The sequence below is a fragment of the Panthera leo genome, chromosome C1, assembly GCF_018350215.1.
Source record: "Panthera leo isolate Ple1 chromosome C1, P.leo_Ple1_pat1.1, whole genome shotgun sequence".
Classification (NCBI taxonomy): Eukaryota; Metazoa; Chordata; class Mammalia; order Carnivora; family Felidae; genus Panthera; species Panthera leo.
This window is the reverse complement of record NC_056686.1, coordinates 84,264,426-84,287,252: the sequence shown is the minus strand read 5'-3', so window position 1 is coordinate 84,287,252 and position 22,827 is coordinate 84,264,426. Positions and strand designations below refer to the sequence as shown.

Sequence of the window (22,827 nt, the reverse complement as noted above, 5' to 3'; positions counted from 1 at the left end):
CCTTGAATAGCTTAACTGATTTATTTTACCTTCCTTTTTTTTTAAAAATTTTTTTTTTTTCAACGTATTTTATTTATTTTTGGGACAGAGAGAGACAGAGCATGAACGAGGGAGGGGCAGAGAGAGAGGGAGACACAGAATCGGAAACAGGCTCCAGGCTCCGAGCCATCAGCCCAGAGCCCGACGCGGGGCTCGAACTCACGGACCGCGAGATCGTGACCTGGCTGAAGTCGGACGCTTAACCGACTGCGCCACCCAGGCGCCCCTACCTTCCTTTTTAATCACACCTTATGATGGGAAGCAGGAGAGGTGTGAAAAATATGAAACACCAAATCATTCATAAAACATGTCATCAGGTTTTGCAGTGAGGTCAGATACAAATGTTGTTATGACTCAGATCGAGCACAGCCCTGTGTGTTCAGTATTGTTCAGAATTCTCAGAAGACAGGGCAGAAATTGTCACTAGTTTGGGGCACCCACATTCTTTTTTTTAACTCGGTCTCAAGTTTGGAAGTGTATATTTGGTCAATTTAGTGCTAGGACACTAAATTTGAGCTAAATTTTATTTAATCTTGCTTTCATACTTAACCTACCAATTTTGTGTTATTTTAGATTTGGGGGATACAAATCTGGATAAAGTAAAAATTCAGATTCAGAATTTTTACTTTTTACACGTAGAAGACCAAATCCCTGATGGATTTTCAATTTCTAAGATGCTTAGTTTGGAGATAAGAGCAAGCAACAGATACCTATTTGGGTATTAATTTCCATGAATGGTAGCCACTGTCTACCATTTCAAATCAAGCCAAAAGAATCCCATGGAATCAACATTTTATAGAATGCTTAACAATTTAAAACAGCATTGGCTTAGAATTGATGAATATGCAAACTCAGGGCATAGCATGCAAACAGAAATTAAATAAAGTCAAGCTTCTGCCTATCCAACCACTTTAATCCCGGTTGAAATTTTCTTCTAAATAATATCTATCTATGCTCTCGCTGCCAGATTTCCCAGGATGAGCAGGCCTACCTAATGTTGTATTAATAATTGTAATAATTGTTGTAAGTTTAGGAAAATTATCCACTAGACTGCAAATAACCTCTGCCCGTATTGTTCAACATTCAGTGCCCAGCATTGTGCTTAATAAATATAGTTGCTTCATCCTTGTTATAACATGAAGTAAGTAGTTATTATTCTCATTTCATAGGTGAAGAAACAAGCTTCTTAGAGACTATGTAACTTGGCCAAATGTCAAGGATATTTGAGATTCAAGCCCAAAATCTTCAGACTATGGAGCCCATGCTAATTCCAGGACACCATGAAATCACACACGTGTGAAGGCAATTCTTGAACTACGGGGATGCAGTTCTCAGTCTTCTTATTCTGTAACACACATCACCAATCAACATTCGCATGAGAAACCCAAGCTTATGCCCAATTCCTGGAATACTATCTTTACCTGGATCATATTCTCTGCCACGGAAGAAAGCATGTGAGTAAGCATGAGATTTGAAGTAATAATCTTGACCATGCTAGTTTATAAAAATGAAAATTAATCACTGCTTGCCTCAGCACTTTTACTATTTTTTTGTAATCATTTTCTTGTAACACCTTCCACAGTGCACCAAGATCACGTGATTGAACTGCTGCTATAGATGATTTTCATTTCTCTACCAGCCTCTCTCAGTTTCCTTGGTTATTGCCTCTTCCTCTCTGTGCTGCTTGCATGTTGGTGTCTCTTGGCTTTTATTCTTATTACCTAACAATTTTATATACCCCTATAACTATAATGGTGCTTCCTCCAGTAATATCCATGACTTCCAAGTCTATCTCTCCACTATCAATTGCTCTTTTGAGCTCCAGACCCAACTCTTCAACTGCCTGTCGATCCTTAAATTGAGCTGCTTCGACCAACCTGCTCCCTCCATTGTTTACCTGGTCTGCTAGACCAGAAGTCACCATCTGCCCAGTCTTCCAAGCTGGAAACTGGCCATTATCTCTCATACTTCCTGTTCCCTCACCTTCCATTTATACTTGCTTTTTCATGCGTCCATCTTTTTGCCTGTGTAGTTTCTTCTGCTTGAAAGTCCTTCCTCCTTTTCTTACCCTAAGAAAAAAATTTCTTATTTCTTAAAAACCACATCATGTCTCTGAAGGCTTCCCTAACTTCCTTCTTCAGTCTGCTATTCCAAAGCATTTTGTTCACACCCTATTATATCATTTAACATATTGTAACCATCTGTATTTTTATTAGTCTTTACACTGAAGACTTCTTAAGACTATATATTCTCACTGTTCTGATGCTCAGTATAGTACCTAGCACAGATCATATACTGAATAAATGTAAAATGAATGAGTGAAAGAATTAATGCATGAAATGGATAATCTCTGTTTCCTTATGCTGAGAATATTTCCTTTGAAAGAAGATCAGGCTTGAAAATAGAATACTGCTAAAAAATTCAGTATTAGTTGGTGCCTATATATCCAGATGCTACATTTGTGTTGTTGGGCAAATTATATAAACTTCTACTAAACCTTCACTGTTATGAACCTTACTTTCACTAATATTTACTTTCCTCATCTATAAAATTATACTAGCAAAAGTAATCCTTGATTCTTTTCGGGGTGTGTGTGGATGAGGATAAAATGCAATAATCCTAAAAGTAGAGTTTCTAGTCCATGGGAAAAGTTAAAAAAATTATTTTGCTGAAAGTAGGATGTGTGTTTTGGCTTAGAATGGAGAGGCACCCAAACATTTTCTCATGAATATAAACTATATTGCAAGTAAATTATTACAGTACAAAATGTTCAGTGCAAGTTTTCCATTTAAACTGTGGTTAATCAAGTAAGAATAATAAATTATTTACCAAGTACAGAGCAATTCCTCCTCCTATTAAAAAGCCACAATAGACATCAACTGGGTGGTTCTTATACTGAGTTATCCGTGTTAGCCCACAGATGATCCCACAGATGATAAATGTGAAGACCAAGAGAGGTTTCAGAAGCTTAGAGGAATCCGTTAATGTGGAATTGAAGTACATCTTAAAAATGAAAGAGATGTGTTAAGTATGTTAGAAAGGTCATTTTACTATTAAATTGTAATCAAATAAAAAAACTCAAAGCCTAACTGGTACACTCAACATCAATTTTACTGTTCCATTTGCCCTGTAATGGTTATGTTCTATACCTGAAAAAAAGGAAATACATAGCAAATTCATCTAGTAAAAAACAGACTTACATGAAACTTTGAAAAATAAATTGAAGCCGTAAAATTAGCCAGATAACTGTTTAGTTTCCACGTTACTTGTCACATAATTTCAGTCTACTTTTCTCACATAAGACCTGATGGATTATTGTATTAATCAGATATGATGATGATTCATTGCATATCATTTATCAAATTTACACTGACTTTGAACTGTTACATAAATGCTGAAAGTAAAGCATGTGTGTGTGTGTGTGTGTGTGTGTGTGTTGTGCTTAACACAATTCTTTCAGTTTCAGATTTATAACATTCATGTAGCTCACGGTACCCTGCCATGAGGTACAATATTACACTGAAGGAATACTGGGATGAATAAATATTATGACTGTGTAGAAAAGTTCTTTTACTGTAATATTGTTTCCAGTATCACCCAGTTTCTGCTCTCGATGCAATTGTGTTGCAGGACTGCTGTACTAAAGTTTACTGTTCTTTTATTACACGGCTATATAATCTAATTAGTCACTTGGACACCGCACTCATTTCTCTAATTTTCTCTAGGACACAGATTGATGAAAAAGAGCCAGTGACTTACCGAAACGTACACAGCAGCAAAGGCAGCGAGGGTCGCATGTTGAGAAGGGAATGATTTTCTGCCAAAGGAAGACAGTCAAATTATGTCTTCTATCTCAGATCCACTGCTAACAATCATCTTGAGAACACTGGGTGGTTAAAACATTCAACTTAAAAGCCTCAAGGCAATAAGTGATAACTTTAATTTCTGTTTAGTTTTCTGGAGAAAGATCTGAGTGATAAAATAAACACTGCTAATCGCCATTAGAATGAAAGAATAGTAGTAATACATTTCTCAATATCAAGTGCCAGCTTTGCAGATGATCACTTTGTTACAACACTGGAATGATGGTCGAGAGTTGAAATGGATTGGAAAACATTATATTTGTTCTTTGGTATTAGAATTATGTCAGTTTAAAGTAAAGGTCCATAAAACCTAGGACTTTAAAGCTTTTAAACTTTTTCTATGCTCCTAAATATATGGTTTAATTTACATAAAACTTTAAAAGGCAAAATTATTTTCTCACAGCAGTGAATCTAAGTGTATTTTTTATACTCTAGAAAACACAAGAAGTCCAATCTTAACAAAATGTTTCCCTGCATTTTCCACTTTAAAATAATTATCATCTCAAGAATTGCTGAGAATCTAGTTAAATTTAAGAAGCAAGGTGAGAGAGGAGGAACACAGGATATGAGAGACACTGAAAAGGACAGGTGAAGAAAAAAATAGAGATTGATTTTAATGGATAAAAAAAATTAACGATAAAATTCAGTTATATTAAAATCCTCCTAATTATTTGGTACCCAATAAAAAGGTTTACCATTTAATACAGACAAGATATGTAAAAAAGGATTGAGAAAGAATAGAAGAAGACACAGGTCTTAAAAGCAGCTTCAAAATTATTGAATGGGCCATGAGAACTTGAATGTATATAATTACATAATATCAGGCTGTGTTCTTCAAGAGTACTTACTAGCTTATTTTTGACTCTTAAATTGATCTTAGGAACTCACTAAATGACATGAAATTCTTAGAGCAAAATCGTTCATTGCCCTTTGTCCTTCTGCAATTTATTTCTTTTGAACTTCCAAAACATTACCTCTTGCCAAAAAGCTTAATTTTTACTTTATTCACTGAAAAAAAAAAAACCTTAATGCATTGGTATTTTCTTGAGGTTTCCTGTCTTTTATTTTCTAAAATGCAAGGTTAGGAGCTATAGTGATCTTTTGGGTTTATTCAAAGAAGATGTATGTATAAAACTCTACCAAACAGAAAATTCACATAGTGTTTAAAAACTAAAACATATAAGGGAGATGTAAATATAGATATTTAGTCTACCACATAAGTCAATACAGGACACGTATTAACTGTAAATCATGACTAACTATAATATCCTCAAATAAACCAACTGTGATAACCTAAAACCATAATGAGTAAAGGGTAGATCACAAAATGTGAGTAGAATTTGGTGATATGAATATTAGTGGCAGCAATGTGAGGCTGAAATTTGGAGACAGACGGAAGATTTGGAAAGAGCCACCAATGGGTTTTCTATGGTATAACCACTAAAGAAATCACTGAATTGAAAAAAATAAATAAATAAAACCAAAGTCATTATGACTGAAAAATGTGGGCCTAAAATGATACCCCACACTATTAATGAACAATGAAAACACTGACATGGAAAGTTTTTAAGTCTCAATTTCTAACCTGCCACTGTTGATCACTGTAAGGTCAGATCCTGAGCAAATATCTTCCACAATGTAGGAATTTTCTTTGCAAGACACATTCAGGGAGGTGTAGTTTGGCTTGCACACGGTTAGAAAGTATGGCGCCTGATAGCCTGTGGAGAGCTGTATGATATCTGTAATGAGAGCTGTAGAGCACAGTCCAAACACATGAACGCCTACAAGCAGAGGGAAAGAAATTGTTACCAAGTTAGCGCCTAATGCTGATATTGCGCCATCATCAACCATGTTTATCACACATTAGTGTGGCAACCTTCAAATCTGTTGTGATTATTTTCTCTGAGTTAATTTGGAGAAAACAGTATAGAAAATTCCTAAACCTTTAAACTGGATACTTGCTGCTAAAATAAGGGCAATTAGGATCTCCAAGTTAGTCATTTGAGGTATTTTTGTCATTTGGGTTAAGCAGGACCTATTCTCAATATCATTGCCATTGGTGTCTTGTAAGACCCCCAGGACATATTAAGGTGGCCAACTGTGTGATTTTAGAAGGATTAAATACAGGGGATGAAGCAGAATTCAAAATGATTTAAAATTGCTTCACATGTTTGAGCTTTCAGGGCTCGCTCTCTCCAGTAGTTCCTAAACCCTACAGAACTGGTTCCAACTCCCTACAAGCTGTAGTCATATCAGGAATGCTAATTAAAACAGAGAAGAGGGCAGGTGGGTCCTGTCGCAGAAACAGTCATATCTTGGGTCCGGGGCTGTGGGAGCCTTCCTGCGTGTTTGGAATTCAGAAATGATGTTCTTGTATCTCCTCACCCAAATCCTATCTTTCTTTTGTGTCCTGTGGCCAGTCTCAAACCATAAACTCACAAATTCTGATGCAGGTCCCTTGCCTGGGAGTCTAGCTCTGCTCACTCACCTGCTTCCTCTACATGGTCTTGACACCCTGGATTCACTCTGAATTGACATCCTGGATTCTTATTCGTGATTTTTCTCATAGAAATCATTGCAAGAGGCAGCTGGGCAATTCATCAGTAGACTCCTCCAGACCACGGTCACTGGCCTGCATGTTACCTTGTTTTCCACTTTCCTTTTCTGCTTATCCCCATCTAGCAACTACTCTCCCAATTCCTTCTCCACCCTCTCGACTGGGGTTCATGACACAACCTTCATTTCTGCATTCTAATTCCCAGAAGTATGCAAGGTCTTAGAGAGGAGTTCGCTTCAGTGGGGAAGCCCATCCATGTCTGCCTTAGGAGAATAAGAATCTCCTGACCCATGGAGGATGAGATTGCTGACTCTGGGCACTGTTCTCTAGGGAAGGATGGACCATCCTCAAAGGCATGAGGCTTTTCACAGAGGTCATATGCCCCCTTGTCCACAGAATTTTGTTACAAAAATTTATTTTCCTCAGATCAGCTATGTGTCCTTAAGATTTCTGTCCTTGCCTCAGTTTGTGACCCTGCTAAAGGGCCTTTTTTTGTCTTACCATCTCCAAGTGCCTTGCTTAGTGGAGCAAGTCTAGGGCATGACTTAGACTGGACTTTTCTTCTAGTGGGGAAGAAGGTTGTACTTCATTATCTTCTAGCTATTAAATGAAATGACCTATTCCTTTGAGCTGAGAGGTTACAGGTAAATTTTTTACTGACCTATTGGAGAACAAAAAGGCCTGTGACTCAAACATTAGGATAGTCTCATGCTAATCAGAAGAGATGAAGGTTTAGATACTGGTTAGATTCAGATGTTGATTTTCGATAGGCCTTATAAAAAATAAGAGGCAAAGTTAGAGGATATAACCAAGGATAAATAGCCATGATTCAGCTCTCTCTATGGTGACATTTCCATGTGCAGTAACTTCTGGATGAAAACACTCCAGGAGAATTGAAATGGAATCACTGATGTGGCTAAACTAATTTCTGAAGAGTTATCTATTCATAATGGCCTGCTGACATTTATTCTCCACCTTAAAAAACGAACACAGATCCAGAGAAACCATTTTAAGGTAAATTTATGCTTCAGCCACAGCTAAGACAAAAATATACTGAAATGTATGGCATGTTAGCTCTCAGAACAAGCGCTATAACTGTAAATAACCCATTACAGATACAAAGCCCAAATCTTAGTGTTTTAACAGTTTTTTCGTATAATGTAAAACTCATCATGGACCTGAAATTATACATCTAAATTATAGCTTTAAAGACTTAATATCTGTAATTAAATATAACATTTCTATTTGAAAAAAAAATTCCTTTCTTTGTGGTTCCCCACACTCACCAACAAATCTGACGGCTCTTCTAAGGAAGGAGTTGAAGTTGCAGCCTCCGGCATTAATGTTGGGCTCCAGTCCAACCCCATTTCTTCTTTTGGACAGGCAACAGTAGAGAATTCCTTCCCCTACCATAATCTGTAAAGACAAGGCAGTGTTCAGAATGGACTCAGTGGGTACAAATGAATTCTACCTTATCTCTTAACACATCATCAGTTCAACAAGGTAAAGATGTAGTTTTCTTAAAAGCTTTAGAGATGTGAGCAAGTTCTCTTGAGTAGTTGAGGGAGCAGTGAGAAGAAGCAATCAGGGCACTGTAAAGAGCTCTGGTTGGATCTTCTGGGTGCCTATGTACCAGTCAAGGCTGTGGTAACATCCTGGCATTTTCATGCAGTTGGAGCACTCAGTCTTTGGCCTTTTTGCTCAATGACACCCAGGGTCGATACCTACTTGATTAATTGCATGATGACTGATCCTGCCCTAACCCTTTGAGTCTTGGCATTTCATTGCTAAAAGCACAAAAACAAGATGACTGGTGGGATGACGAGGAACAAAATAAGTACCAAAGTTAGGATTAGGAAATTTTACTGGCATATTATTTCAATAAACCAATTTGGGATTGAGCAGAAGGTTCAATCCCTGGAAAGTATGCACAGGGTTAGAAAGGTGCTATCTAAAGCCAAGCGGCGTAATAAAAATGTCTGTGACGATGGAAATATTTTCCATCCTGTCCAGTAGGGTAGCTACTACCCACATGTGGCTACTGGGCCTTGAAATTTAGCTACCTTCAGTATTTAAAATTTAAATCGATTTAGATTTAACATAAAATAGCCAGGTGTGGCTGGTAGCTACTTTATTGGAGAATGCAGATTACAAGAGAATTTAGGTGAGCAGGGTGTTATTCCCTAGGTATAAGATTGCAAAATGTGTTTACAATGGACAGTGAGCCATGCTATAGTATCAGAAGGATTAGGTTAAGATAAAGAAAAGTATACTTGCTGTAGGATTCCAAGACATAGGACATCAGGGAAGGTACCCAATGCATTTAGGCATCATTTCCTTTAAGAAGCTTTCCTTGAAATACCCCACAGCATCCTAAACTGAATTAGGTCCCCTTCTTTGTGGCTTCCTCAGCACCTCATCCTTCCCTCTTAGCAAAGCTTGGTTAAAATGCACTTGAACAGTTTATTTTTTTGTCTTTTACCTGAATACAAGTCTCTGAGGGATGAGACATTTCTTATTTACCTTTAATTCTCACTGTCTAGCACAATGCCTGGCATTGTGGGATTTGCATTTGTTACCCTCATTGTGGGATTCTTGTTGGCTAATTACCCTGGGCATTCAGGTCATTGGTTATTCTATACAAGAGAAGTAAGATTTGAGGGGAGCCTGGGTGGCTCAGTCGGTTGAGCATCCGACTTCAGCTCAGGTCATGATCTCATAGCTCGTGAGTTCAAGCCCCGCATCGGGCCCTGTGCTGACAGCTCGGAGCCTGGAGCCTGCTTTGGATTCTGTGTGTGTCTCTCTCTCTGCCCCTAACCCACTTGCATTCTGTCTCTGTCTCTCTCAAAAATAAATAAAAGCATTAAATAAATTTAAAAAAAAGAGAGAGAAGTAAGACTTGAAATTATGAGTTTTATTTATGAAGAAAATTTTCAAATATTTAAGATTATTGTGCCTAAGAGATTATTATGAAATGCGACATTGATTTGTAGATATGTGTGGAGCTGAGGAAAGTTGAGTTACATGAGACACCAGAAGTCTCTTAGATACAAGTGATGGTGTCACTTTAAAAGTCATGGTCATGATTAGGGGCTCAAACAGATTTCCCAAGGGAAACTTCTCAGTTTTCATTACTAGTGTAACATTTATTTTATGACGTTTTTAAAACTATAGTTTTTTTTTAAAACTAATGACAGTAAGCCTACGACCTTCTGCTTTGAATGTTCAATCTGCTATATTTAATTCTTTAGGTATTATGGTATGTGTACAATTACAAAGAATCTTAATTTGTGTAAAAAATAATTTTCTTAATGGAACTCTACCAATAATCACACGTGTGTGAAGATCATGTGGCATACATGATAAACATCTTTAAAATCAATCTTACAGAAATCATCAAAAGGAGGGGTTTTTTTTTCTCAAATAATTGAACAGTGAGTTAATTATACTTCTTGAAAAATGTCATCCTACATTATCACTGTAAGTTAGACACAAGAAACACAGTAAGTTCTATATTCTGCACAGATAGATGTGACATGATATTCCACACACAAAGCATAAGATAATGGGTATCTCAAATTCATCATTTCAAGAACATTAACCACTCATTCCTGAAGTGCATTGTTGTATGGTTAAAAAATACTGATTTCATCTTCACTTTCTCAACAATAATTCTGTGAATAATTTTCCCCTATTTTCAATTATATGTAATGATTCACATTTTGCCCATGAAAGCTAAATTATATACACATTTATTTGTATAGTGCTATTAGGGAAATGTATCTTATCACACAACACAATAGTCATTATCTCAAATGACCTTGAGATTTCAGGGGTTTTATTTTAGTTGTGTAATATGCTCAAAACTCGTATGTCAAGAGAGTACTTTAATACTCTTTGGCTTGATTATGGATAGAGGTTTCTTGTCATTATTTTGACATCACCCACTGGTCCTCTCTAAGAAACACATCAATTTTCTCCTCATACTTCTATTCATTTAACCTTGAGCTATATGTCATTGCATGAATTTTCAAAGTGGCTCAATTCTGTTTAAAGATGGAATTCTCCTCAGGGGGAGGGGAGATGCTTCTTGATTTATTTCTAAATGCACCTGCTTGTTTCCTCTTTCTGAATGGCATGCTGTTGTGCTAAAATATGGTTTCAGAGTTTGGCCTTTGACAGTAAAATTATTTGTTGCTTTTGTCATTTGTAAATAGAAAACAATTTGTGACAAGCGTCTTTTCACAATATTCTGTTTAGCCTGTACACAAGCCAAAAAAGAAATGATAATTTTTTTGGCTTGTCCAATATCAAGGGCAGGTTTTTGGAAAAGATTCTGAAGTGACTCTACTTCAGAAAAGGCATAGTGAGAAATATATCGCTTTTTATTAATCATATGGGCAGTGCCCTAAGAATAGCCACCAGAGGAAGCACTCCAATCAAAGAAGTCTTCCTTGTGAAAAAAACAAAGCACAATGACAAAAATATAATATTTATCATAGTATCTTCAGTGTTTAAATTTGCAGTGAATGTCTTTTGGAAACCCTAATACATTTAATATTCTACCTTTTGATTGTATAGTCTCCCAAAGCTAAGGTTACCCTCTAGGAACATAATCCAATTCCAATAGAATTCTTCTATAAAGTTAGATATACTTATCCTTTAAGAATATGTAATAAAATTTTACTTCCAGGGAAGTGAAAATATACATCCTTTTCTTTTCATATAGATTTCATGAAGATTTATGGTACTCTCTGTTGTTTTCCCTGGGACACAGTCTCCAAAGGACTGAACAAAATGCTGGTTTCATTATCACTTTAAAGTAAACGAAAAGTGAATATTAAGGATGAAATTTTCCAATTTAAGGGCAATTTCAGAGACATAAAATGTATTTCACAGACATGAAAGGAACTTTTACAGTTTCTCATTCAACATCACAAAGCCAAGTTATTTTTAAAACCTCTCAAAGCATTTTAAAAAATCTGAAAAGCAAACACTAAAAGATTTATAGTTGAATGCCTATATAAGAACATCTGTCGATCTTCTTTTGTTTATATAAAGATTCTTTTAAAGAATATTGTGGGGGTGCCTGGAGTGGCTCAGTCGGTTGAAGGTCCGACTTCAGCTCAGGTCATGAACTTGCAATTGGTGAGTTTGAGCCCTGCGTCGTGCTCTGTGCTGACAGCTCAGAGCCTGGAGATTGCTTTGGATTCTGTGTCTCCCTCTCTTTCTGTTACTCCCCCACTTGCACTCTCTCTCTCTCTCTCTCTCTCTGTCAAAAATAAATAAAGATTAAAAAATTAAAAAAAAAGAATATTGTGGACATGAGTTTTGGGTTTGTTTTTTGTTTTTTGTTTTTGTTTTTTTTTTTTTGTTTTTGTTTGTTTTTTGTTTTTTTAAAGAGAGAGAATGTACGTGCGCAAGAGCAGGAGAGGGCAGAGAGAGAGGGAGAAAGAGAATCCCAAGCAGGATCTGTGCTATCAGGGCAGCCCGACTTGTGTCTTGATCCCACGACCCCCGAGATCATGACCTGAGCTGAAATCAAAAGTTAGACGCTTAACTGACTGAGCCACCCAAGGCGCCCCTGTATAAAAAAATCAGTCGATCTTCTTTTGTTCATATAAAGATTCTTTTGAAGAATACCAAGGACATGAGGTCTTTGTTTTTCTTGATCTTCTCTCCAGGTGAATGGGTGAAAACAAGAAGTGCTTCTCTTCACAGAAGTGGGCTTCAAAAGCCATTTTCAAATGAAAGATTGCTCTTGCCTCCCCTCCTGTGCTCACCACCGCATTTGCAACAGGTTTATGCTACCATAGAGGTAAAAGGAGAACAGCATCCTTGAGAGTTGGCGGTTAGAGTCTACTTGTTATTTTTCACCTTCAGGAAAAGAGGGGAAGGAGGTTACAATTGTTAACTATGTAGGAAGATTAGAGGCAGAATTATGAGTCTAGAACAAGATGACTATAGACATAAGACCAATGTTGGGAAAATGAATGTTTTGGGAGAAGGCCCTAAAAATAGAGAAGGGAAAATGAAATCGGAAAGAAATCTAGAAGAAGCATGATATTTGAAAAGAAAGATGTGAAAACAATATTTGATGGCAGCAAAGTCAAGATTTGTTTTACCTTTGAGTGTTTACACAAAGCTATGAAACCATGTGTAAGAATCACTGACACCCTGGAATATCATGGAACTCCAAGTGATATGGGGGTATTTAGGGACCCCAGGGTATAAATATTGCCCTAGTTTGCCTCTTGTTCCATTTAGAGGCATGCAGCCACTAGAGAGGCCCTGTGAAGACCCCCAGATCCAGTGGGTTCTTTGTGGGAGGAACTGGCACTGGGTTCCCCAGGTCAACTTTGGTGGGAGGCAGCCATGACAGATTTCCCCTGTCATTTCTCAGGGCTCAAGAAAGCAAGCTTTGGCTTAGAATCCCCAGAAAGCATCTCTAAATTGCATATAGAGAATTTATTATGGGAAATGAAGGAGTCACAGATGCAGGGACACCGTGATGAGGCCAAGGTCATTGTCCTTAGGACATGTAACAGTGTCAACAAAGGGATCAATATGGGCTAAACGGTGCCAGCAGCAAGTGCCACAGTTAGACTTGCTCTCTTAGCAACTTAATAAAATACCCTGGGGAAGGAAGGCTTCTGGATATATAAAAAACAAATCATTTCAATGACTGAATATCAACACAATCTTTTTGGCAGAGTCCTGAACATTTGTACAGAATTTAATTTCAAATATTCTATTATAATAAACTTGGGGATTATACCCTAACTAGGAGAAATGCTTCCTGGTGTAATAGTGTAAAGCATATATCCATTTTGCTCTTATCAAATGACTGGTGATATGAATTTTTTAATAAGTCGTTAGAGAAATGACAGGAAAATGCTATTATTCTGAGTAACACTGCACTTTAAATATGTTTTATTAGTTTGAGTCTCAGCTATTTCTAAGCACATCATGAATAGTTCCAATTACCCTGGCGTTACTAGAGTTCAAATAATTCATTAACTTACAAAGTATTTTGAGTATGAAAAAGTTCTATGGAGTATTAATTTTGGATTCTACCTTACCTTCTGAGAATATTTTGTATAATTTATTTAGAGTGTAAACATATGCTATGATTTTTAATATAGGGGAAAATTTTTAAAGCAAATTCATGGCTACATAAAAGTATAGACTTTGGAAGGTTTATGCATAGATTCTTTTTCTAAAATTGCTGATGTTCTGAACCAGAATAGGTCAGTTCATTAGGGAATCCTATAAAAACTCCATTCAAATACAGCTTGTCATTCAAAAACCACTTCCTCTGATATTCATGGGCATGATAAAGGCAAATTAAAAGTTCCTACTGGTAGAAATAAATATTATTAACCTTCAAACCTGTTTTTTGTTCTTTATGTAGGATTCTAGGGGCAGAATCTTCTTCCAGAAGAAGCCTTCTGGAAAAGCTTGCCTAGTCTTATTTATTTATTTATTTATTTATTTTTAAATTTGCATCCAAGTTAGCACACAGTGCAACAATAATTTCAGGAATAGATTCTAGTGATTCATCCCCTATGTATAATACCCAGTGCTCACCCCAACAAGTGTCCTCCTTAATGCTCCTTACCCATTTAACCTATCCCCCTCTCCCAAAACCCTTCCAGCAACCCTCTGTTCTCTATATTTAAGAGTCTCTTCTGTTTTGTCTCCTTCCCTGTTTTTATGTTATTTTGCTTCCCTTCCCTTATGTTCATTTGTTTTGTACCTTACATTCCTCATGTGGGTGAAATCATATATTTGTCTTTCTCTGTCTAGTCTTATGTATTAATGAATTAAGAAAAAGTGTGTTGGGGCACCTGGGTGGCTCAGTCGGTTAAGCCTCCGACTTCAGCTCAGGTCATGATCTCACAGCTCATGGGTTCGGGCCCTGTGTCGGACTCTGTGTTGATAGCTCAGAGCCTGGATCCTGCTTTGGATTCTGTGTCTCCCTCTCTCTCTGCCCTCTCCTGCTCACGCTCTGTCTTTCTCTCTCTCAAAAATGAATAAACTTTTAAAAAAAAGGTTTTTTAAAAGAGAAAAAGTGCATTTATTCATAATGTGTAAGTTAGCAAACTAAAAATAACTATGTTTTTAATTCAATTCCAGTAGGTTAGGGCATTATTTTATATTACATGTTTAAAAATGCAAATGCCTGTTTTGAATCTAAAGTATTTTATTTGTCTCTGTGTATACATGTGTGTGTGTGCATGTGTGCATGAGCCAGTATGCCAGAAGTGTGAGTTGTGACCTTTTTACTTTACAATTGCTAGTGCTCAGTGCTCCTAATCAATAGAAAGTGCTAACCCAGTAAACATGGAACTGTAAGCGATATCTACATGCATTTTGAGAAGAAAGTCTCTTGGCTGTATAATTATTTGGTTTTCCCCTCCAGTTTTCCAGCCTTCAGATACCAAAAGAACACATTAATTAGGAAGTATATCAGAAACATCATATTAGCCATTCAAGAGGAATTATACAGTTATTAACATTTTTAGAATCATTTATAAAATTAAACATTAGAGACCCATCAATTTTGCAATCATATAATCTTCTATAACTTTGAATGCCAGTAATTTTCAACTATAAAGTCCCATGATATTTTCAAAATATCTCAAAGACATGATCTCTCTGTTCCAAGATTTAGAGTTCACCTTTTGTTTATTTTTAACACATTTATTACACAAATGTGGCCATTCTTAGTTTTGGGGACTGACAAACATAATTTGGGGGCAATTCTTACCGTAATTGCAGGTCCGGCGAAAGCCAAGCTAAGCAACATGAGGAATGGAATTGCCTCTTGGGTTGGTTCAATATATGGCATGCTAAGACTCCGATCATAGCAGCTAAATCCAGAGTGCACAGGTTTGAAGACATCTGTGAGTTCAAGGAAATACAGGCTAACCACCGATGATGCCAATATAGGCAACTGAGAAAGAAGGATATAGAAGAGTAGTTTATTATTGTGTATGGGTCATACATAGGATCAGTGCATCTTTAAGTGGAAACAAATGGCTGTCTTCTCTCACCACTCTTTTCCGGTCTCAGAGTCAAAGCCCTTCATGAGTGTTCTTGCTTCCTCCTTCAAAACATATCTCCAATTCACCTACCTCTGTCACCAGCCTATGAGCCTGTGTTGTCCCTCACTTTTGCTCTTGGACTGCCTTCTGGTCTTGTACTCTCACTCTTCCCCTCCACACCCTATCTATCCATTTTCCACCCAGCAAACCAACAGGTCTTTTGAAAATACTTTTGATCATATCACTCCCTATTTCAACCACTCTGGTGCTTTCCATTCTACTCAAATACCATCTGAATGTCACATCATGGAATATAAGTTTCTGCATGAACTGGCTCTTGCTTCAGTTTCTTACATCTTCTTGTACAATGTTTATACAACTCCCCAAGCCCCTGCCCACCACAGTCTAATTGGTTTTCACACTTTTCCTGAAACAGTCCAATTCATTTCTACTTAGGGTCCTTTACATTTGCTCTTCCTCTGGCTCTTTGTACAACTGGCCTCTTCTCATCATTTAATGATGACTTCCTGTACTTTCTTACTAAGGTAGCCCTTGATCCATCCTTCTCTCTTGACCCTTATCATCTTGCTTGATTTTCTTCATGGCACCAATCATTAACTGAAATTACCTTGTCAATTTAATACTTCACTTATGTATTTTTCATCATCCCTCCCTCCATTTGTGCTGAAATACACGCTCCATGAAGTGAGAGTCTGCCAGTATTATTTATTTATTGCTGAGTCAGGGCACAGAATTGTTCCTAGCACGGGGTGGGCCTGTAGTACATCATTTAATAATTTAATATAGCAATAAATACTTGTTGATGAATGACTAATTGAATAAATTAATAAATCTTAATTTATTATAATAACTAGACTAGAGTTACCAGATTTAGCAAATGAAATTACAGGTCACCCAGTGAGATTATAATTTCAGATAATCATTGAGCGATTTTTAGTATAAGTATGTCCCATGCAATATTTGGAAGATACTTATACTAAAAATTGTTGTTTACCTGAAATTCTAATTTCACTGGATACCCTTTAGTTTGTCTGGTAAACCTAAATTACACACAATTTACTTTCTAGACTTTGTGTTAGGGATTCAACTATTAATTCACTCAACCTACAATATGCCAAGTACTATGTCGATGCTAACTACAATATGGTGAACAGGACATGGGCTTGGCCAGCAAGGATCAAAGATTAAGAGAAAATACTGCATGTATATTGATGCTAGGCCTTTCAGAATCTGAAAATTCAGTTTATGTCACATTATTATTAAGAACTGTTTAGAGCACACGGGTGGCTCAGTCGGGTAAGCATCCACTTCAGCTCAGGTCATCATCTCCCAGTTCGTGAATTTGAGCCCTGCTTTGGATCCTTTGTCTCCCACACCGCCCCCCACCTGCCTCTCTCTCTCTCTCAAAAATAAATAAACATTTTTGAAAAAGAACTGTTTAGCTTAAGGCTTTGTTACTTGTAGAAGACACAATATTTATTTGACTAAACAGGGCAGATTTTTGATGAAGACATTATTGATCATCCATTATTTCTGGTTGTCCAGTTAAAAATATAAGTGTAGAAAACAGCATTATGCCTTCTTTTCCCAAGGGTCTTTTTGTAATGAGGTGAGAATTAGGTTTATTGGAACAACTAATTATGTATAGAGATTTATCTGGCATTGTCCTCCTGTTTTTCAGATTGATGCTTTTCAGTAGAGAGAACAAAAAGTACATCAAATCACTTCTATTTCTTGCATTAGAACACATGATCATTTGATCACTCCAAATATGTGATCATTTCTCCTCACCACTCCCCTCTCCCATAATGCATGAATGGTAGCTTCAGTCTTGACCAATAAAGCAGTGCTTCATGTGCATATGTGTGATTGAGATTTTCCACTTAAATCCACTTAAATATATTTTAGTTTTAACAACAATATTTCATATAGTGCTTACTATGTGCCAGTCACTTTTTTGTTTTAGAAATCTTAAGTAATTTTATTAATTTTAACTCATTTAACTTAAGACTTTTTATTATGATATAACATGGGTGCTATTATTATCTTTGTTTTTCAGGTGAAGAAGTCCAGTCTCCTTTGGTAAGTGGCAAAGGTTGATTCTGAGCCCAGGAATCATAGCTCCGGTCTTATTTCTTAACCAGTATTCTATGCTTTTTTTCCCAAAAATGGTAATAAAGTTTTAGGATAATGAAATTTTAGGTCTCATACAGATATTTTGTAAATGGGAATCAGGTCTGAAACCTTTGACACTTACCTAAATAACATTTTATCTTCTCAGTTTAATATACTAATGCCCCAGTAAAGTGAGTTTGATGTCTTCTGCAGAAAGGTGAACAAAACTTAACATGTCCAATCTGAAAATTAAGTAAATCTTCTCTACTACAGATATTATTTGCCATTGAATTTTTTGGATGATTACTTTAGAGTCTGTTTAACTGTACCAGTGAAGACATAACCATGAAATGAAAGTACTGTTCCTATAGTGTGTGTGTGTCTGTGTGTGTACCCGTGTGTGTGTAAATAGTGTGGACACTCTGAATTCAACATACTGTGGTCAAACCCAATGGGGTCATATGGTTTTCAAGGCACCTAGGAGGTTCTAATATCCATTCTTCCACTCATTACTACCAATAGGACCTTGGAAATGTTTTTCTTAAATCTCAGTATTTTTTTCTATGAAATAGGTACACTGATAGTAGCCATCATCACAGGAAGTTGTAACAATTAAATGAAGTATTGAAAGTAATTTTCAATAATATATGGAATGAAGAATATTTTATAAATGTTAGTATTATTATTGTTGTTGTTGTTGTTATACTTATCAAATGTCACCTTTTCCATAATGCCTTACATGGTAATATTTTTGAGAGTAATTTCCTCATTCTTAATTCCCTAGTACTTCTTTTTAGGAAATTTGTATGTGTTCTTCTTTATTACAGTTATCTGCTATAGGTTAATTGGAGCCTTTGCTCTGCTTCCCCAATGAAAAGCTTTTTGTTTTTAAATTTTTTTAACATTTATTTATTTTTGAGAGACAGAGAGAGACAGAGCATGCGTGGGGGAGGGGCAGAGAGAGAGGGAGACAGAATCTGAAGCAGGCTCCAGGCTCTGAGCTGTCAGCACAGAGCCTGACGTGGGGCCCACGAACTGTAAGATCATGACCTGAGCTGAAGTCAGACGCTTAACTGACCAAGCCACCCAGGTGCCCCCCAAATGAAAATCTTAAAGTGGGGGTCTAATCTTACTCACCTCTGTATTTCCACTAATAATATATATCAGAGTGAGTTCCAATTATATATGTATATATATGAATATAATAAATTCATTTTTTGAATGAAAATAATTTCCTTCAGTAATGTTATGTACCTTAGTCATTTCAGACATTAGCCTTCTTGAAACTACCAATTTTTCCAGTGATACCATTTTTCTCCCCATGTATTAATATTGTTTACAGTTCTATAGAAACATGTTTCAAGACCCTCATCTGTTTTCAAAATATTGATAGTCATATTTTTCTTCTTTTGGGTGTTTCTTTCTCTTTGTATTCTACTTCAATTTTGTATTCTTTGTATTTTATTTATTCTTTGTATTCTACTTCAAATTTGTTTTTAAGAAAGAGTGATTTGAACAAAATATTTGTATTTGAGGAAATAGTAATTTTATGCATTGTTGTCCCATATGGTATTTTACTGCCAGACAATGTAATGAATTAAATTAAAATCATTACTTCTTTTTTTATAATGCTCACTTTTAAATACTTGTCTTCAGAGGTATCCTTCATTTCTTGAAATACTCATCAACAAAACTTCTTTTTGAATGGAAGAACTTTAGCAGATGGTATGTACTAATTTGGGCATAGATGCAGAATTGATATATAAAAGCATAGGCATCTTCTGATTGCATTTAAAATGAGATTTAAAAAGATATTTTAAAAGATCTGTATAAGCAGGCATTAGGAATTTTATTCACTAGTTATTTTGTAGCAAAGAAAAAAAAAAGCATGAACTTGCTATTTTTATGCAGCAATACAGAGAAGGGAAATTACCTGACGATTAGCAAAATGGTTTTTAAAAAATAAGAGATTCATTCTTATAATTGCCATCTGCTAAGGAACTTTCAGTAAAAATAATAGAAGCAATTTTTAAGAGTAAATTATAACAGTTTTAGAAGACAAGACAAACAAAAGAACTGTGTTTCAAAAGATTACAGTTGCTAGATAATATTGATTTTTTCGGGTCAATTTAAAAAATACAAATTGACAGTCTATCAATTTTAGCAAAACACTTTATGGAATCTATCATGACATTTTATCTAGGTCAGATAACTTACTTGCTTTTAGCATGTTAATCATAAGAACCAACAACTTTCCTTCTTATTTGGGAAAATTTACTTTGCTCTTGGCCTAGAGTAATACAGGTCAGTTCCATTCTTTTCCTTTTTTCATGGCCATTGTGAGTGCAGAGTCTCAAGAGATCCTCTTAAACTAGTGGAATTATAGTCACAAAGGGACAATTAACATACAATATGTTATTGTATGTTTATTTATTTTATTTATATTTTAAATATGTTTATTTATTTATTTATTTATTCAACAAATAGCTACTGAGAGCCTCCTAGCGCTTAGGCCTTGTCCTGTGTTCTGGAATATGGATGGAATGAAACAAAGTCCTTGGTTTTTTTTTTTTCTTTTTTTTTTTTTAATGTTTATTTATTTTTGAGAGAGAGAGAGAGACAGAGTGCGAGTGAGGGAGGGGCAGAGAGAGAGGGAGACACAGAATCTGTAGCAGACTCCAGGCTCTGAGCTGTCAGCACAGAGCTGGACGCAGGGCTTGAACTCACGAATTGCGAGATCATGACCTGAGCCAAAATCTGACACTTAACGACAGAGCCACCCAGGCACCCCCAAAGTCCTTGTTCTGATGGAGATTTCATTGTAGCTGAGGAAGGCAGGTAAGAATTTAAAAATTACAATATGAGAAAGAACATATACTATAAAGAAGATAAAAGAGAAGGCTGTGGTAACTCAGTGCCTGGATTACTATTTTAGATCAGAGAAGATCTGCCTACGTAGGTGCCATTTAAGCAGAGGCTTGACGGGGCAAGAAAGAAGTAATCGTATAAAAACCAGGTAAAAGCAGAGTCAACAGGGAAAAGTGATATAAGAAGTCAGAGAGGTGCATTTGGGGCCACACTTTGCAGAGAATTGAAGGCTGTGGGTAGAGTTAATACTTACTTTATCCAAAGTACATTTGGAAATGCTTTAGAGAATTTAAGCAAAGGTGTAATATGACTTAAAATATTATTTTACGAACATCACTCTGGCTATTGGGTTGAGGATGGATTGAGGTGGGTCAAAAGTAGAAGCAGGGTGAAAATTTAGAAGGCTCACCAAAACTCAGCAAATACTTATTGAATACCTAGTACATGCTAGACACTGCTCTGAATGTAAGGAAAATAGCAGTCAACAAAACAGAAAACTCCCTGCACTCATGAAGCTTCCATATGCTAGTGGATGCATGGCACTTGCAGTAACCCAGGCAAGAAACGATGGCACATTTACTCAGGTGTAGTGGTGGAGATACTCAGAAGTTGCCAGATCTGGATATGATTCTGGAGACACACAAGACTTGTTGATGATCTGGTCACTGAAGAAAAAACAATAAAGGCTGATTTCAAGGATTCAAGGCTTGAGCAATTGGGTCAGTAGCATCATTTACTAGAAGAGGGAAAGGTGGAAGAAGCTTAAGTAGGAGAAAGATAAAGTTCTGTTTGGGGAATATGAGAGTTGAGATCCCTCTTAGTTATCAAAATGTAGCTGTCAGAAAAGAATAAGATGCCAATCTAGACCAAGGCTGCAGGTAGAAAGGTGCATGTCATTGATACAGGATGCTTTAAACATCACACTCACTTTTGAACACTTGCACAAGAAATTTCAGCGCTAAATTACTTTGGTTTTAATATGAACGATGGCACAAGAAGTCAAAGAATGTATTGTGTATATTCCTACCACTCATATGCAGGACATAATCCACAAGAAAATAAACATTTTCTTGTGTGAATAACAAATTTTAAGTGGGAGGCTGGGAACCAATTCTGGTAAAGTATCTCAAAATCATATAAAATGTGAAAATTAAAACATTTATAAATATATTGAAATCAAGTTAAAACTGAAGAAATACTAGCAGATCAAAGGAAGTTTACTAAAGCTTGTGCCACAAAGGAGGTTGTCATAGGTCAACATGGTGATAGTAGAATTTTTCACTTCCTACAGTATATGTATACAAATGTATATGTATATATATATATATGTATAATGATATTCCTTAGTAATTTTTGCCTTGTAGGTAATACAGATAAATGTCTCCTTCAAATACTGACAATAATAATAACTAATAATATATACTATAATATAGTATAGGACTTCATAGTTTATAAAACTATCTTAATTGTAGCATATTCAGATGAACTACAATGAATCTCCAAAACATGAATTATGAGAAAACACACTAACACATAGTGTTGTTAAAGGAAGGAATAGGTCAAGAATGAGTCTACAGTGCCATTCAAGGTCTAGGTATCTAAGCTAGTTTTCACAGATAGAATGGCTGTGGCTTAAATGGCATGCATAGGTACAAATTCAAACAGGGCAGCGTGACAGAGGGAAACCAAGGCCAGTCTCACCACCAGGAGAAGCCAACCTCTCCTCATTTATTCCACTAGCTTCTGGGATTTGGGGCAAGTCACTTAACCTCTCTGGATCTCTTCTGTTCTCAGTGAAGTGAGGGTCTGTTTACATTGCCATCTAGTTCTAGAATTCTCTACATCCTGGCATGATTTCAGAAACATTCCAACCATTTCTTTTACATGGTCACTACCCTCTATAAAGTATTATGTCTTCTGCCTCTGGTCTCTGCACGATTCACTTCATCCTGCACGATTCATTTCATCCTGCACAATGCTTCTAGGCTGATTTTCTAGAGTTCATGTCTGATCATGCCTTTAAGAGTGTCCCACTAAAAATAGAATAAAGTGCAAAATTTTTTTTAGAATGGCACTTATGACCTTTTATCTTATAGCCTAATCTGCTTTCTTGTTTAATTTTGCTCCATACCTACTCTTCACTCTCCCAACCCACGAAAAACCTTTGTTTCCATTGCACTTTTATCTCAAAGGACATGTTCCGGTCTCTGCTTTATCTTACATTTCACGTTTGTGTCCCATAAAAATTTTCCTCATAAAGGTCGAGATGACCTTCCTCATAAACATCTCCATGCTCTTCATTCAGAACTGAAGA

At 36.3% G+C, this 22,827-nt stretch overlaps 1 protein-coding gene and 1 long non-coding RNA gene across 4 annotated transcripts in view; one reads left to right on the top strand and one right to left on the bottom strand.

Annotated features, from left to right (window-relative positions):
• The window catches only part of LOC122228123, a 50,653-nt gene that overhangs the window by 2,984 nt on the left and 24,842 nt on the right, over positions 1–22,827 (top strand). Inside the window, exons 2-3 of the long non-coding RNA XR_006206435.1 lie at positions 1,209–1,493; positions 12,144–12,277. This is a non-coding gene — a long non-coding RNA (uncharacterized LOC122228123). The remainder of the gene's footprint in view (positions 1–1,208; positions 1,494–12,143; positions 12,278–22,827) is intronic.
• PLPPR4 (phospholipid phosphatase related 4) overlaps positions 1–22,827 on the bottom strand; it is a 40,072-nt gene that overhangs the window by 1,767 nt on the left and 15,478 nt on the right. Inside the window, exons 2-6 of one of the 3 annotated variants that reach the window (XM_042953008.1) lie at positions 15,233–15,418; positions 7,746–7,875; positions 5,488–5,683; positions 3,799–3,856; positions 2,869–3,042 (exon numbers count right to left, since the gene is read on the bottom strand). In XM_042953008.1, coding sequence (XP_042808942.1) covers positions 2,869–3,042; positions 3,799–3,856; positions 5,488–5,683; positions 7,746–7,875; positions 15,233–15,418 — 744 coding nt within the window. Of the gene's footprint in view, positions 1–2,868; positions 3,043–3,798; positions 3,857–5,487; positions 5,684–7,745; positions 7,876–12,102; positions 12,163–15,232; positions 15,419–22,827 lie in introns of those variants that run through there. The other 2 variants (XM_042953009.1, XM_042953010.1) reach the window with 2 other exon arrangements.